Genomic DNA, 15,268 nt, shown 5'->3' on the forward strand with positions numbered 1-15,268 from the left:
CAGTAGTTATAAAATTAAACATATACATGGGTTCACCACTGTTATAGCCATGCAGTGTATTTACATGGACAAATAATTGAAGTACAAATGTAAGATACCTGCTGAGTAGTCACGGTTTTAAGTTTATATGAATATGTCAACACTTGGTCCCATACTGAAAATAATTTATCCCTAGATCCTTTGAGTATTTGCTTTTCTCTAACTGTATGAACTGCTTTTAGTCATTAAACCACACAGACACATTAGGTGGATTTTTAGATTTCCATTGCATTAACATTCATCTCTGTGCCAACAGTGTTGTTGTTGTGAAAGCGATGACGTTTTTATGTCGTTTCCTACATTTATTTTATTAAACCTTTATTTAACCGTACAAAGACCCACTGAAGTCCAGATCTCTTTTACAAGGGCGACCTGGGTAAGAGGTCAGCAGCACACACCATAATAAAAAACAGGTTAAAAAATCAGTGATGACAATAAATATATAAATTATAATAATAAAAAAACAGGCAATAAGTTTGTAAAAACACAAAGTAATAACAAGAGTTTGACAACATTTTTGAAGTGCAGTGTAGTTTAGGTCACCAGTAATTTTTTAAAGTGCAAAAGTTGTTGAGTTCAGCAAACAATTTAAAAACACAGGAAAACATTCTTAGATCACTCATGGTTTTCTTCAGTTTCTTGTTCATTTCAATGCCTGGTCCAAATAAAGGTCCATTTGTTTGGACAAATATAATGAGAACAAGAAAAACAGCTCATAGATGAATTTCACAGCTGATATCTATTCATTGAACATGTTTTCTGGATAAAAACCCAGATCCCTTCAGTTCTTCCATCAGTATGTGTGTCACTGTTCTGACAAAAACAGTGCTTTTATTCATTCCATGTTTTCTTTTCTGTTTTAGTCACATGACACACACAGGAGTTAGAACTGGATTGCAGAACCATTGTATTTGATGACTTTGGATGGTCTCAGAATTTTTTCCGTGACTGTATAATATAAAAGGGAAGTGGACTCTGTGTGTCTCAGGCATCACACTAAATCTGTCCAGAGCTGACTGCTGCAGTTTGGAATACTTGTGTATTTATGGTCAAGGAACAGACGAGAGAAAACGGTAAGCTGATAGGACCAATATTTTGGGACATATTAGTAACTTTGGAGTACAAAAGCCTTACCATAGCTGTAGCCATGGCTTTTGTTGGGAAGCGCAGTACCACGCTGCATGACGGAGAAGACAAACAGAATTTATTCCTGAAGAAGAAACCCAGTTTCAGTTTTTGATCTACACACTGTAATCGTGTGTCTTTAACCCTTTAAAGCTTCAACCATTAAATCTTTGACAGAAAATTCCAGTTCTTTGAAACTGGAGCCTTTATCGGTCCTTCTGAACAACCGAAACATTTTTTTTTTCAAATATCAATTTCCATGAATGAGTTTCAATTTTGTGTCGTATTTGATACATTGGGTGTCAGCGTTCAAATATGATTACTTTTGAACAAACAAAAATGTAATAAAACAAACAAGTCTAACAAATTGGTAATTCCTTTTCAAAATTGTCAAAGTTCTTCCTTATTATTGTCAGTCTTGTAGTGTCACTAAAGGCCTCTGGTGAATCAGCTCCTCCCCCTGGTGGAGTGTCTGTGTATTACATGTATCTAATTGTATACATCAGGTTTTTCAAGAAATAAAATGTCACACTGCTCATGTAGAGGGCTTCAAAACTTATGGGTAAAATATGATACGTTTGGGGTTATAGGGCTAAAGACAAGTTCTGATTAATGTCCAAACATAAAAACTCAGTTTTTTTAATCTTACAAAGGCCATGAGTAAATAAGATGAATGACTGCTCAGCTCCAGGTCTCATACTCAGATCTGACTCAGTTTGATTCGTTTACCAGTGAACTCTGTTCTGGGTGGTCTCCAGCTCTGACTGTGTTCAGTGTTCAGTCCTCAGAGGCCAGCGCTGCCTTCAGTTTGTGCTTCCACACTGTCAGAGCTGAAGCTGAAACAGATGAAGCTGTAATAACAGGCATGTCCTGCCTTCAGTTTGTGCTTCCACACTGTCAGAGCTGAAGCTGAAACAGATGAAGCTGTAATAACAGGCATGTCCTGCCTTCAGTTTGTGCTTCCACACTGTCAGAGCTGAAGCTGAAACAGATGAAGCTGTAATAACAGGCATGTCCTGCCTTCAGTTTGTGCTTCCACACTGTCAGAGCTGAAGCTGAAACAGATGAAGCTGTAATAACAGGCATGTCCTGCCTTCAGTTTGTGCTTCCACACTGTCAGAGCTGAAGCTGAAACAGATGAAGCTGTAATAACAGGCATGTCCTGCCTTCAGTTTGTGCTTCCACACTGTCAGAGCTGAAGCTGAAACAGATGAAGCTGTAATAACAGGCATGTCTGCAGCTCATTCACAGGTACACCCTCATCAGTTTTTCCTCTCCTTGTGTTTTGCTGTTGCTCATCAAGGCCTGTTTGTTGAATTTGTGTTGGAGAACTTACACAGAGTGGCAACATACACAGGGGTCACAGGGGTCACAGGGGTCAAAGGTCAGCACTCTGTGCAGGTCAAACTGAGGAAGAGTTTTTTTATGGAGTCTGGAGATTTTGTTTTCTTACACATTCGTCCTTATGTCTTTTCCTCCTCCTCCTCTTCCTTCCCCTCCTCTCCCTCCTCCTCCTCTTCTCTCTCCTCTTCCTCTCTCTCCTCCTCCTCTTCCTCCACCTCCTCTTCCTCTCTCTCCTCCTCCTCCTCCACCTCCTCTTCCTCTCTCTCCTCCTCCTCCTCCTCCTCCTCTTCCTCCACCTCCTCTTCCTCCTCCTCTTCCTCTCTCTCCTCCTCCTTCTCCTCCTCTTCCTCTCTCTCCTCTTCCGCCTCCTCTTCCTCCACCTCCTCTTCCTCCTCCTCTTCCTCTCTCTCCTCCTCTCTCTCCTCCTCTTCCTCTCTCTCCTCTTCCTCCACCTCCTCCTCCTCCTCCTCCTCTTCTTCTCTCTCCTCCTCCTTCTCCTCCTCTTCCTCCTCCTCCTCCTTTTCCTCTCTCTCCTCTTTCTCCTCCTCTTCCTCTCTCTCCTCCTCCTTCTCCTCCTCCTTCTCCTCCTCTTCCTCCACCTCCTCTTCCTCCTCCTCTTCCTCTCTCTCCTCTTCCTCCTCCTCCTCCTCCTCTTCCTCTCTCTCCTCTTCCTCCTCCTCTTCCTCCACCTCCTCTTCCTCCTCCTCTTCCTCTCTCTCCTCCTCCTCTTCCTCTTCCTCCACCTCCTCCTCCTCTTCCTCCTCCTCTTCCTCTCTCTCTTCCTCCTCCTCCTCTTCCTCTCTCTCTTCCTCCTTTTCCTCTTCCTCTCTCTCCTCTTCCTCCTCCTCTTCCTCCACCTCCTCTTCCTCCTCCTCTTCCTCCTCCTCTTCCTCTCTCTTCTCCTCCTCCTCCTCCTCTTCCTCCTCCTCTTCCTCCACCTCCTCCTCCTCTTCCTCTTCCTCTCTCTTCTCTTCCTCCTCCTCCTCCTCCACCTCCTCCTCCTCTTCCTCTCTCTCCTCTTCCTCTCTCTCTCCTCCTCCTCCTCCTCTTCCTCCTCCTCTTCCTCTCTCTCCTCTTCCTCCTCTTCTTCCTCCACCTCCTCCTCCTCTTCCTCTCTCTCCTCTTCCTCCTCCTCTTCCTCCACCTCCTCCTCCTCTTCCTCTCTCTCCTCTTCCTCCTCCTCCTCCTTCCTCTCTCTCCTCCTCCTCCTCCTCTTCCTCTCTCTCTTCCTCCTTCTCCTCTTCCTCTCTCTCCTCCTCCTCCTCTTCCTCCCTGTAGCTCAGCAGTATGCCTCCTGACGCCTGCAGTGACATCAGCTTCTCCAGAAAAGGTCAGCTGATCATGAGCGCCGTGAATGCTGGCAGCAGCGCGTCTCCGCCCACTCTGTCCACCTCCTCCGTCCTGACCAATGGCGCTGCTCTGCCCATCCATCAGACTCCGCCCTCCTCTGACCTCCTGCAGGAGTGGATCCACACAGCAGCCAAGGTGGGAGGAGCCTCACACGCACCTGCAGATCAGCGGGTCTAAAAGACATTTATTTACTCAGGTTTATAACAGAAGAAATACTGAAAAAAATACCAGTTACAAAAGTAATGCAAAGAATAAGATGAACTAAAGTGTCATAATACATACACTAAATCAGTGTGGTAGAATTTTTATGTCACTTTTGTCATTTTGTCATGTTCAAAATAATCATTTGTATTATATTTTGGTCCAGAAGAATGATTTTATGTTTGAAATATTTTGTGTTTTTCTTTCTTTTTTTTTTACCATTTAAATTATTATTATTTTTTTAATATTTTGAGAATTTGAAAAGCAAAGTATATATAGTATATAATATAGTATATAACAGTAAAAGAACATTGTCTACAGTGAGTGAGTGTTTGTGTCCTTCCTTTTTTCCTTTGGTTTCACTTTAAATTGAATCAAAGGTTCAGATGAAATTCCATTGGAAATGAATTTGGGTCATTTTGACCCACCTATGGAAGCTTGGGGTAGTAATACTAAAACTGCAATTTCATGAAATCTATAAAAGATAAGTTAAGAATTTAAACAGCGTAATGTCAATAACATGTTTTTTGAGGAATACCTGGAATATGAGATAATAACTTGTCATTACAAAGATATTGCAAGTAAAGAACCTCACCGGGTCATTTTAACCCACTTATTCATCTAAGGCAGGGGTGCCAAACATGTGGCCTGCCAAAGGGTCCAATCCAGCCCTTAGAATGAAGGAAAAAAACACACTGAAGATAGCAACAATGATTTTAGCTCAGCTTCCACATCCAGACCACTTCAATCTCAAATGGGTCAGACCAATAAAATACTGTCATAGGAACCTATAAATACTCACATTCACATTGTTCTCTTTGTAAATGTAAACATATTCATGTAATTTTACTGTATTTACACTAAAACAAACTATCATTTCACAAAAAACCTGAATACTTTGAACAAATATGAACATCCTGAAATGTCTTAAGTGCAGTTTTAACCATATTCTGTCTGTTATTAAATGTTTTGTGTGTTTGTAGATCCACTGTGATCTGTCAGTTTTAATGTACATAGAAACAGAATACTGTTAAATTGCACTTATTTTTCTTCAGAAATTTCAGTTCATGTTATTCACATTGAACATTTTCATCATCTAATTTTACTTTTTCACTCTAAAACAGACGGGGAAAGTTTGGAGTGGACATTATTAGCCCGCCCCTGAAGGGGAGGCAAGGGGGCATTGTTTTTGGTTCAGTTTGTTTGTTTGTTTGTTTATTAACACTCTAGCAGCAAAACTATTGGTTGAATTCATACCAAATTGGGTTTACAGATTGTCAGTGACCCAGAATAGATGACATTACATTGGGAACAGTAGGTCAAAGTTCAAATTTTTAATGAATTTTTTAAGTCCTTTTCTTTCTCCCATTTACTTATAATGGGCGAAATTTCAAATGTCTATAAAAACACAAAATTTTGTTTAAATTTACTTCAAACTTGCCATATATATGGAGGCAATTGATATGCTGACATCAGCACACGCATAGACATGATGACATCAGCTGGATTGATGACAAAATAAGATTCAATACATGTGAGGGGCGGGGTTTGTTGTGCCTGGCACCACTTGTTTATTATCTGATTATTTCACTGGTCCGACCCACTTCAGATCAAATTTGGCTCAATGTGGCCTCTGAACTAAACTGACTTTGACCCCCCTGATCTAAGGGTTCAAATGTCTTCACAGTTGTCCAAATAAACACTGGTTCGTCTCCAGTTGTGTATCATGCTGCTGTTTTTGTGTGTCCAGGGTCGTCCCACTGAGCTGGTCAGTCTGACCCGGCCTCTGTCCGGCGGTCTGGGTTTCAGCGTCGTCGGTCTGAATCCGTCTGGAAGCAGCAGTCGAGGCGTCTTCGTCAAACACATCCAGCCCGGAGGCATCGCCCACAGGTTCGTAATCATCGCGGTTTGTCTGCGCTAAATATGAGCAGCAGGTCATCGATACGGGATTAGAGGATGGATGACGGACAGCAGCAGGCGGTTCATCTACAAACCAGATCACCTGTGTCTGAAACCGGTTTCATTTCTAATGGTCTGTTTTGTGGAGTTCCACTGTTGTCTCTAAACCATTAAATACTCAACACACACCCTGTTGTTGCACTGGGTCCTTCTATAGGAAACAGAACCGAGCTCTAGTTTTTTTTTTTTTTACAAAGCGGCACCAAACTCTGAAAGTTTGAAGGTTTTTTTGATGGCGTTGCTTTCTTTAGTCTCAGTTTCAAGGAGGGTCAGGATTATATTTCAAGAACACAACTGTAGAGATTTCACTACATGTCCAGTGCTTTTTCTGGTTTGTTTTACATTGTTATCATTTTCTTATAAGTGTTAAACTATTTATCAGTCCTGATTCACCTTTTTCATAAAATTTCAGTTTGTATTCACTGGGAACAAGAGGGTGGATGAATGAAAACAAAATAGACAAGAAAATGGACAAAATAATAAACAAAATTATTAGAAATAGAAAAACTAATGGAAAAAATTTTGGCCTGGTAAATAAACAATAAAAAATGTTTAAAAAAAAGAGAAAGAAATGGTAAAAAAGTAGGAAAAAAATGAACAAAATAAGGAACAAAAAAGCATCAGCAAAATTAATGAATAATGAACCGAATTGAACAAAATAGGTAAGAAAATGAAGAAGAATAAACTTTAATAAGTAAAAAATAATAATGAAAAAAGTCAGTTCATAGTTGTTCAGGTTATTCATATTTTATTGTTAAAGGATAGTTTGTTAATGTAAATATTTTCATAAACTAAGTTGTCATTAATTATAGGTTATTATTTATGGTATTATTTTCCTGGTCTTACCCACTTGAGATCAAATTGGGCTGAAAGTAGAACCTAAATTAAACTGATACTGACATCCCTGGTCTAAATGAAAACAAACATAATGTCTGTTGTTTGTGGTTGTTTGTTGAAATGTCTTCACCATCTGGTTGAAAATGTCTGCTGTTGTGTTGCAGAGATGGGCGTCTGCAGGAGCGGGATCAGATCCTGGTGATCAACGGCAGTCCTCTGGAGCCGGGCATCAGCCAACAGCAGGCGCTCACTCTGCTGCAGCAGCCGGGGCAGAACGTGGAGCTGGTGGTCGCCAGAGAGCGGACAGTGAACGCAGCGCCGCCGCCGCCCGCAGCGCCCGTCAACACGGTAAGAAACCGGACCAGACTGTCGTCCATCACTATGACAGCAGAAGGCTTTCCTCTGTGTCCAAAACATGACCGAGCCCCGTCCGTGTTTCACAGCATTCATCGTATTCTGTTCCTCAGTTTTCTGAACATAATACCGGTGTGACGTGCCCAGAAAACTCCAGTTTTGTGTCAATAGTCCAAAGAATACTCCCCCAAAAATGTTGTCATCAAATGTCATTTCAGTTTTTAGGTCACCTTCTTCGTTTCCGTCCTGGTCATTGTCGTCTTTGTTAGCAATTTCTTCAAACATCTTCTGTGATGAAACTGCTGGTTGGATTCATTTCAGATTTAATATGTCACTTCCTTGGACAATGTCTATGAAGTTTTTCACAGTTTTGAGAAATTTTGACTTTTGAATTTTTGGTAAATGTTTGAAATATGTCAAATTTGCCTCATTTTGATGGCTGGTAACATTGAAGTAGTTTGAGATATCAATATATTGAGTTATATTGGAGGTTTATATGTATATTAATTATATTGTCTATTGATCACTGATAGGAAGTCATATATGGACTTTCATTTGGGTCTATGTCCTTTGACCTTGAGTGACCTTGAAGGGTCAAACTCAAGGTCACAAATGTCTACATTTTAACAACCTTCTTCTCTGAAACTACTGGTTGGATTCATTTAAAATTTTATATTTAAATTCCTTGTGACAATGTCTACAAAGTTTGTGTACAGTTTAGACAATTTTTGATTTTTGCATTTTTGTCGAATTTTTTTTAAAATATTGAAAATGGTTCCAGATATCAATATAGTTCCTATTGATCACTGATAGAAGTCATATATGGACTTTGATTGGATGAGTTGAGTTCTCCTGCAGTGAAAGTCCCGCCCACTTCTATAGTTAGATTGATGTGCATCCGGCCCACAGGACTGGAACACAGAGACAGAACCTGAACAACCTCACACACTGGTGTTGTTTCTATAGAATATGCCAGTGACATACAGGACCACTGGTCCTTTTTCTGTCAGTAATGACGTTCTCCTGGTTCTTCTTCCATGGACTCCACTGGTGTTGATGTGATCAGACTGTGACCTTGACCATCACACTGTCCTTCTGATCTAGTTCTTCGGATTTCATTGATTTCATTCTGATTTCATTTCTTCTTGTGTCCACATCCTGGAGCTCATCTGCAGACTCATGGACCTGACACTTTTTAACCCTTTAACCCCTGAGCCCTGATCCCAGGTAAAGGTGCGTCTGTTTCAGGTTCATTCAAGCTGCTGTGAGTATGTGTTTGTGTTTTACTGTGTGTTTTAGGGTCAAAACAGGTGGAAGAACAGAAAAACACAAAGAGAGGAATTGACGTTTGACAGGTTTATGATTAAATAAGGCACTCAGAGTGTACATCAATAAGAGATTTAGGATATTGAACCTGAACTGTGAACTGGAACACACTGAACAACAAGGATTTGAATTTGATCCCAGTACTTTTAGTTCTGGGGCGCTTTTTTTTTTTTTTCTCTAAATCAGTCCAGCTGCTTTTTGACACCTGGTTGAACTCCATAAAGCAGTTCCACAGTCAAAACTCAGTAAAAACACAGACAAAAAATAAAGGAAAATCAGAATAACACTGAAAATAACAGTAAAAACAAAAAACAAGGAAAACGGTGTAAAAAAATAAAAGCCCACACCATCTATTTTTATAGTGAGTCGGTCTCACTCCATTCCACAGGTGGTGGGAGGTGCACTGAGCATGCCCAGAAATCTGTGGAAAAAACAAGGTCTATTGTATCAGCATGATTGGAACTTTTTCCTATTGAGTAAACGGTTGAATTTTTAAGAATATTTAAAATAGATCGTACATTAAAACGCTCACCACAGACACATCAGAGGTTAAAAGGTTAATAAAATTTAAAGCTGTAGTTACAGAAACATCCAGCTGTTTGGAGATGGTCTTACAACCTTTACCTTTAAAGGTGCGGGAGACTTTCATGACCAATTTTTCATCAAATGTGTAAAACCTCAGTTATATCCTCAGTATCATGAATCTGTAAGTCTTTCTGTGATTACTCACCTGAGTCTCTTGTATTACAGTGAACAGTTTCTTAGTTCCATCCACCACAAACAGACCATGTGTTTACATTCAGAGAACACCAGGAGGGAACTGGGCATCTGAGGAATTTTGTCACGACGTGCATTGTGGGAAACACTGGTTCGCACCGCTGTCTGACAGCAGCAGCTGCTTCAGACACAACGCGGAAACGGCAGGAGCTTCTTCCCTCTGTGCATATTCCTTCAGCTGTTTCCACGTCGTGTTTGTTTCATCCATATAATATCATATGGTCGCGCTGCCGCTGTCAGGCAGCGGTGCGAGCCTTCGTTTCCCACAATGCACGTCGCGACAAAGTTCCTCAGATGCCCAGTTCCTCCTGGTGTTCTCTGAATGTAAACACATGGTCTGTTTGTGGTGGATGGAACTAAGAAACTGTTCAGTGTAACGACAGAGACTCAGCTGAGGAATGACAGACAGACGTTTTCTGCCTGAGCTCCACAGATTCTTTTCTTTTTCTGGTCCGTGTTCATCGTGGTTCACATTTGACCAAGCTCCAGTGGCAGGTTTTTCTCCCTTTAAACAGGCTGATTGTCTGATAAAAAGACACCGGTGACTCTAAGTACGGTTCAATAGAGACAAATGGCCTGTGATACGGCGCTCCAGTAAAGATCTACTTCTAAATCTCTTTATTTCTGGAAACACTTTAGACTTGAAACTCGGTGCTCAGGTGCAAACTCAGCGTTTACCCCGACTGGACAGCAGGGCTTTTCTTTTCTTCTTGCCAACACACGCTATAATATGTGTTGAAATTTTATGTCATGTAGCATTGAAGGAACATCAGTTTGGATCTGTCATTTTACCAAAACCTGTATGCATCGAGCAAGTAAGTATCTGTCATAAATGTAGCTTCATAACACTAAAAACTGACATTTCATTCTACAGATGCGTGGCTTTGGCAGGTTACGTCTGCATTTTCTGATCATAACAACCAGCCCCAAAACTCCAGATGGGAGGAGAGGGTCTGACACTAAAGTTTTACTGTTGGCTGTTTGAGAGAAACAAAAAAGTCACAGTTAACTTCAGAATAATTCTTGGGAAAATGTAGAAAAGTGTCCAGAGAGGATTGAGGATGTTAAAGTGTCTCCGTTAGTAAACGTCCTGCTGTTGAGTTTTAAAACCAGCCATCAGCTTTTTACATTTTGGAGCCAAACTGGAGTGAAAACTGAAGCCGACCCCTTCATTTTAGTCTGAGTGTGCACATTTAGTTGTAGTTCAGTTTTATGGCTCAGTGTGAAATTAATTTTAAGGCTGCAGAGCATCGCTGAAATCAGCTTTATCCCCAGCACACACACCTTTACGCACAAGATGGGGTGCAGTAATGTTCTGTTCTGCAACAACTAGTGTTGTAGTCAAGACCGACTAGACCGAGACCAGGACTCTGCTGAGACCGGAGGGTATCGAGACCAAGACAAGACCAAGACCATGACACACTAAGACCAGACCAAGACCAAAAACAGACTCGAGTTAGAATCGACATGACATGATTACTCATACCAATTGTAGAGCAAAAAGAAATTGGTGTAAAGTGTCATGACTAGTTAAATCAAATTCATATTATCTTTTCTATTGTTTTGTCCTCATGTCTTCAAGAGGACACCTAATAAATAATGATACTGTTCTGTGATGATGTGTTTTTTGGACAAATCCCATCGAGACCAAGACAAGACCGAGACCACATGAGTTGAGTCTGTGATGAGACCGAGACCACAAAAAAATTGGTGTGGAGACCAGATGGACTACGTCACCAACTACAACAATACAATATTCATTCAATAATTATCAAAATATAAATGCACTATTTTTATATAGACTTGAGTTCATAGATGTGCATATTGTTTCATAGATATACGTAGTGTTTTCATAAATATAATTTTTTATTCTACTTAGCTCTGTATTATGTTACTTTTGTAAAATGTTATGTAGTGTTATGTAGTAATTTTATACAGTATTTTCTGATCTTATTTTTAGTTTTTGTAATTTTATATTAGCTCTGTTCTTATTTGCTGAAGTATTGGTGTTTTATTAATATTATTGTGCTGACTGGTGTAGCACTCCTGGCACACAATGACATTCTATTCTATTCTATTCTATTCTATTCTATTCTATTCTACAGTCACACACGCACACACACACACACACACACACACACACACACACACACACACACACACACACACACACTTGGCCGTCACTCAGAACAAACATTGCTGAGCAGGCGTCAATCATAACTGGAGGACACATTGAGGCCCCGCCTCCGTATCAGAGTGAGACCTCCCGTTTATGACGAGCCGTAAGTCTGCTGACATTGACTCGGATGATTTTTATGACCTTAAAGCCTATAGGAAATCAAGTTAGTGCTCCACTCGCAGCATCGCTCCTCACAATATGTATTTAAGTCAAAGAGGAGGCACGATCAATGAATGTCGACATGACAGCGAGTCAGACAAATGAGACGGTGACGTTTGAGCAGCAACAGACACTCCACCCAGTCCATATGTACCCCCGTCCGGACTATACCTGGGGTTAAAGCAGCCTAGGGTAGATTATACCACCACCCCCCACCCCCACCCCCCCGTCCGGACTATACCTGGGGTTAAAGCAGCCTAGGATACATTATACCACCACCCCCCACCCCCCCGTCCGGACTATACCTGGGGTTAAAGCAGCCTAGGGTAGATTATACCACCACCCCCCACCCCCCCCCCCCCGTCCGGACTATACCTGGGGTTAAAGCAGCCTAGGATACATTATACCACCACCCCCCACCCCCCCGTCCGGACTATACCTGGGGTTAAAGCAGCCTAGGATACATTATACCACCACCCCCCACCCCCACCCCCCCGTCCGGACTATACCTGGGGTTAAAGCAGCCTAGGATACATTATACCACCACCCCCCACCCCCCCCCCCCCGTCCGGACTATACCTGGGGTTAAAGCAGCCTAGGATACATTATACCACCACCCCCCACCCCCACCCCCCCGTCCGGACTATACCTGGGGTTAAAGCAGCCTAGGATACATTATACCACCACCCCCCCCCCCCCCCCCCCCGTCCGGACTATACCTGGGGTTAAAGCAGCCTAGGATACATTATACCACCACCCCCCACCCCCACCCCCCCGTCCGGACTATACCTGGGGTTAAAGCAGCCTAGGATACATTATACCACCACCCCCCACCCCCACCCCCCCGTCCGGACTATACCTGGGGTTAAAGCAGCCTAGGATACATTATACCACCACCCCCCACCCCCACCCCCCCGTCCGGACTATACCTGGGGTTAAAGCAGCCTAGGATACATTATACCACCACCCCCCACCCCCACCCCCCCGTCCGGACTATACCTGGGGTTAAAGCAGCCTAGGATACATTATACCACCACCCCCCACCCCCCCCCCCCCGTCCGGACTATACCTGGGGTTAAAGCAGCCTAGGATACATTATACCACCACCCCCCACCCCCCCGTCCGGACTATACCTGGGGTTAAAGCAGCCTAGGGTAGATTATACCACCACCCCCCACCCCCACCCCCCCGTCCGGACTATACCTGGGGTTAAAGCAGCCTAGGGTAGATTATACCACCACCCCCCACCCCCCCCCCCCCGTCCGGACTATACCTGGGGTTAAAGCAGCCTAGGGTAGATTATACCACCACCCCCCACCCCCACCCCCCCGTCCGGACTATACCTGGGGTTAAAGCAGCCTAGGATACATTATACCACCACCCCCCACCCCCACCCCCCCGTCCGGACTATACCTGGGGTTAAAGCAGCCTAGGGTAGATTATACCACCACCCCCCACCCCCACCCCCCCCGTCCGGACTATACCTGGGGTTAAAGCAGCCTAGGATACATTATACCACCACCCCCCACCCCCACCCCCCCGTCCGGACTATACCTGGGGTTAAAGCAGCCTAGGATACATTATACCACCACCCCCACCCCCACCCCCCCGTCCGGACTATACCTGGGGTTAAAGCAGCCTAGGATACATTATACCACCACCCCCACCCCCACCCCCCCGTCCGGACTATACCTGGGGTTAAAGCAGCCTAGGATACATTATACCACCACCCCCCACCCCCACCCCCCCGTCCGGACTATACCTGGGGTTAAAGCAGCCTAGGTTACATTATACCACCACCCCCCACCCCCACTCCCCCGTCCGGACTATACCTGGGGTTAAAGCAGCCTAGGATACATTATACCACCACCCCCCACCCCCACCCCCCCGTCCGGACTATACCTGGGGTTAAAGCAGCCTAGGATACATTATACCACCACCCCCCACCCCCCCCCCCCCGTCCGGACTATACCTGGGGTTAAAGCAGCCTAGGTTACATTATACCACCACCCCCCACCCCCACTCCCCCGTCCGGACTATACCTGGGGTTAAAGCAGCCTAGGATACATTATACCACCACCCCCCCCCCCCCCCCCCCCCGTCCGGACTATACCTGGGGTTAAAGCAGCCTAGGATACATTATACCACCACCCCCACCCCCACCCCCCCGTCCGGACTATACCTGGGGTTAAAGCAGCCTAGGATACATTATACCACCACCCCCCACCCCCACCCCCCCGTCCGGACTATACCTGGGGTTAAAGCAGCCTAGGATACATTATACCACCACCCCCACCCCCACCCCCACCCCCCCGTCTGGACTATACCTGGGGTTAAAGCAGCCTAGGATACATTATACCACCACCCCCCACCCCCCCCCCCCCGTCCGGACTATACCTGGGGTTAAAGCAGCCTAGGATACATTATACCACCACCCCCCACCCCCACCCCCCCGTCCGGACTATACCTGGGGTTAAAGCAGCCTAGGATACATTATACCACCACCCCCCACCCCCCGTCCGGACTAGACCTGGGGTTAAAGCAGCCTAGGATACATTATACCACCACCCCCCACCCCCCCCCCCCCCGTCCGGACTATACCTGGGGTTAAAGCAGCCTAGGATACATTATACCACCACCCCCCACCCCCACCCCCCCGTCCGGACTATACCTGGGGTTAAAGCAGCCTAGGATACATTATACCACCACCCCCCACCCCCACCCCCCCGTCCGGACTATACCTGGGGTTAAAGCAGCCTAGGATACATTATACCACCACCCCCCACCCCCACTCCCCCGTCCGGACTATACCTGGGGTTAAAGCAGCCTAGGATACATTATACCACCACCCCCCACCCCCCCGTCCGGACTATACCTGGGGTTAAAGCAGCCTAGGGTAGATTATACCCCGGGTATGTCATGGCCTTGGTCAGTTGGTACCCCTCAGGCCAGATTATACCCCCATGATATCAGTAGTGTTGAGAGACATTCATAAGAATTTCATAGTTTTTCAACAGTTTATTGGGGGTTCAGCTTTGTCAGGTCAGATAAGGGAGAAAACGAACTGACTTAAAGGCTCATATTTGTCTAAACCCACTTTTCTTAGTCTGTGCTTCATTTCTTTGTGTATTTGGACCCTAATGGTTCAGACAGTTTGAATTTGAACCCTCCAGCTGCTGCAGAGTTATCTTCATATTCATTCCAGCAAAAATCCAGTGGATTTCCACAGCTTTTAATTCCTGCTTAATTAGTTACGTTTTATAACTAGTTATATCACGACATTTGCTCATATCAGGTCCAGACTTCTGATCAACATTTCTCCAGTTCAACGTAACTGTTTGTCAGCAGCAGTGGTTGGAGTAAAAACTGAAAATCTGCCCAAACTTGGAGCCCATTGCCTCAAATGTTCAGGTGTTGGTTGAACTGGACAGAGCAGCACAGCCAATAACCTGGAGGGGGCGGGGCCTGAAATGTCTCCTGTGCTTTTAAAGGGCCAGTGCTCCAATTACCTTTGTGGTGTCGTTAGTCAGAAATAGTGTTGCAGATGGACCTGTGGAGTTGAATGAATGAAGAACTCAGAGCCAAGCAGAGCATTTACAGTTTATGGAGACCACAGGG

General features: G+C 44.3%; 1 protein-coding gene across 1 annotated transcript in view; it reads left to right on the forward strand.

The window, feature by feature from the left end:
• The window catches only part of patj (PATJ crumbs cell polarity complex component), a 259,683-nt gene that overhangs the window by 19,554 nt on the left and 224,861 nt on the right, over positions 1-15,268 (forward strand). The window contains 3 exon segments of the mRNA XM_030132683.1: positions 3,787-3,993; positions 5,810-5,949; positions 7,020-7,203. Coding sequence (XP_029988543.1) covers positions 3,787-3,993; positions 5,810-5,949; positions 7,020-7,203 — 531 coding nt within the window.

Source organism: Sphaeramia orbicularis, chromosome 4 (assembly GCF_902148855.1).
Source record: "Sphaeramia orbicularis chromosome 4, fSphaOr1.1, whole genome shotgun sequence".
NCBI classification, from domain to species: domain Eukaryota; kingdom Metazoa; phylum Chordata; class Actinopteri; order Kurtiformes; family Apogonidae; genus Sphaeramia; species Sphaeramia orbicularis.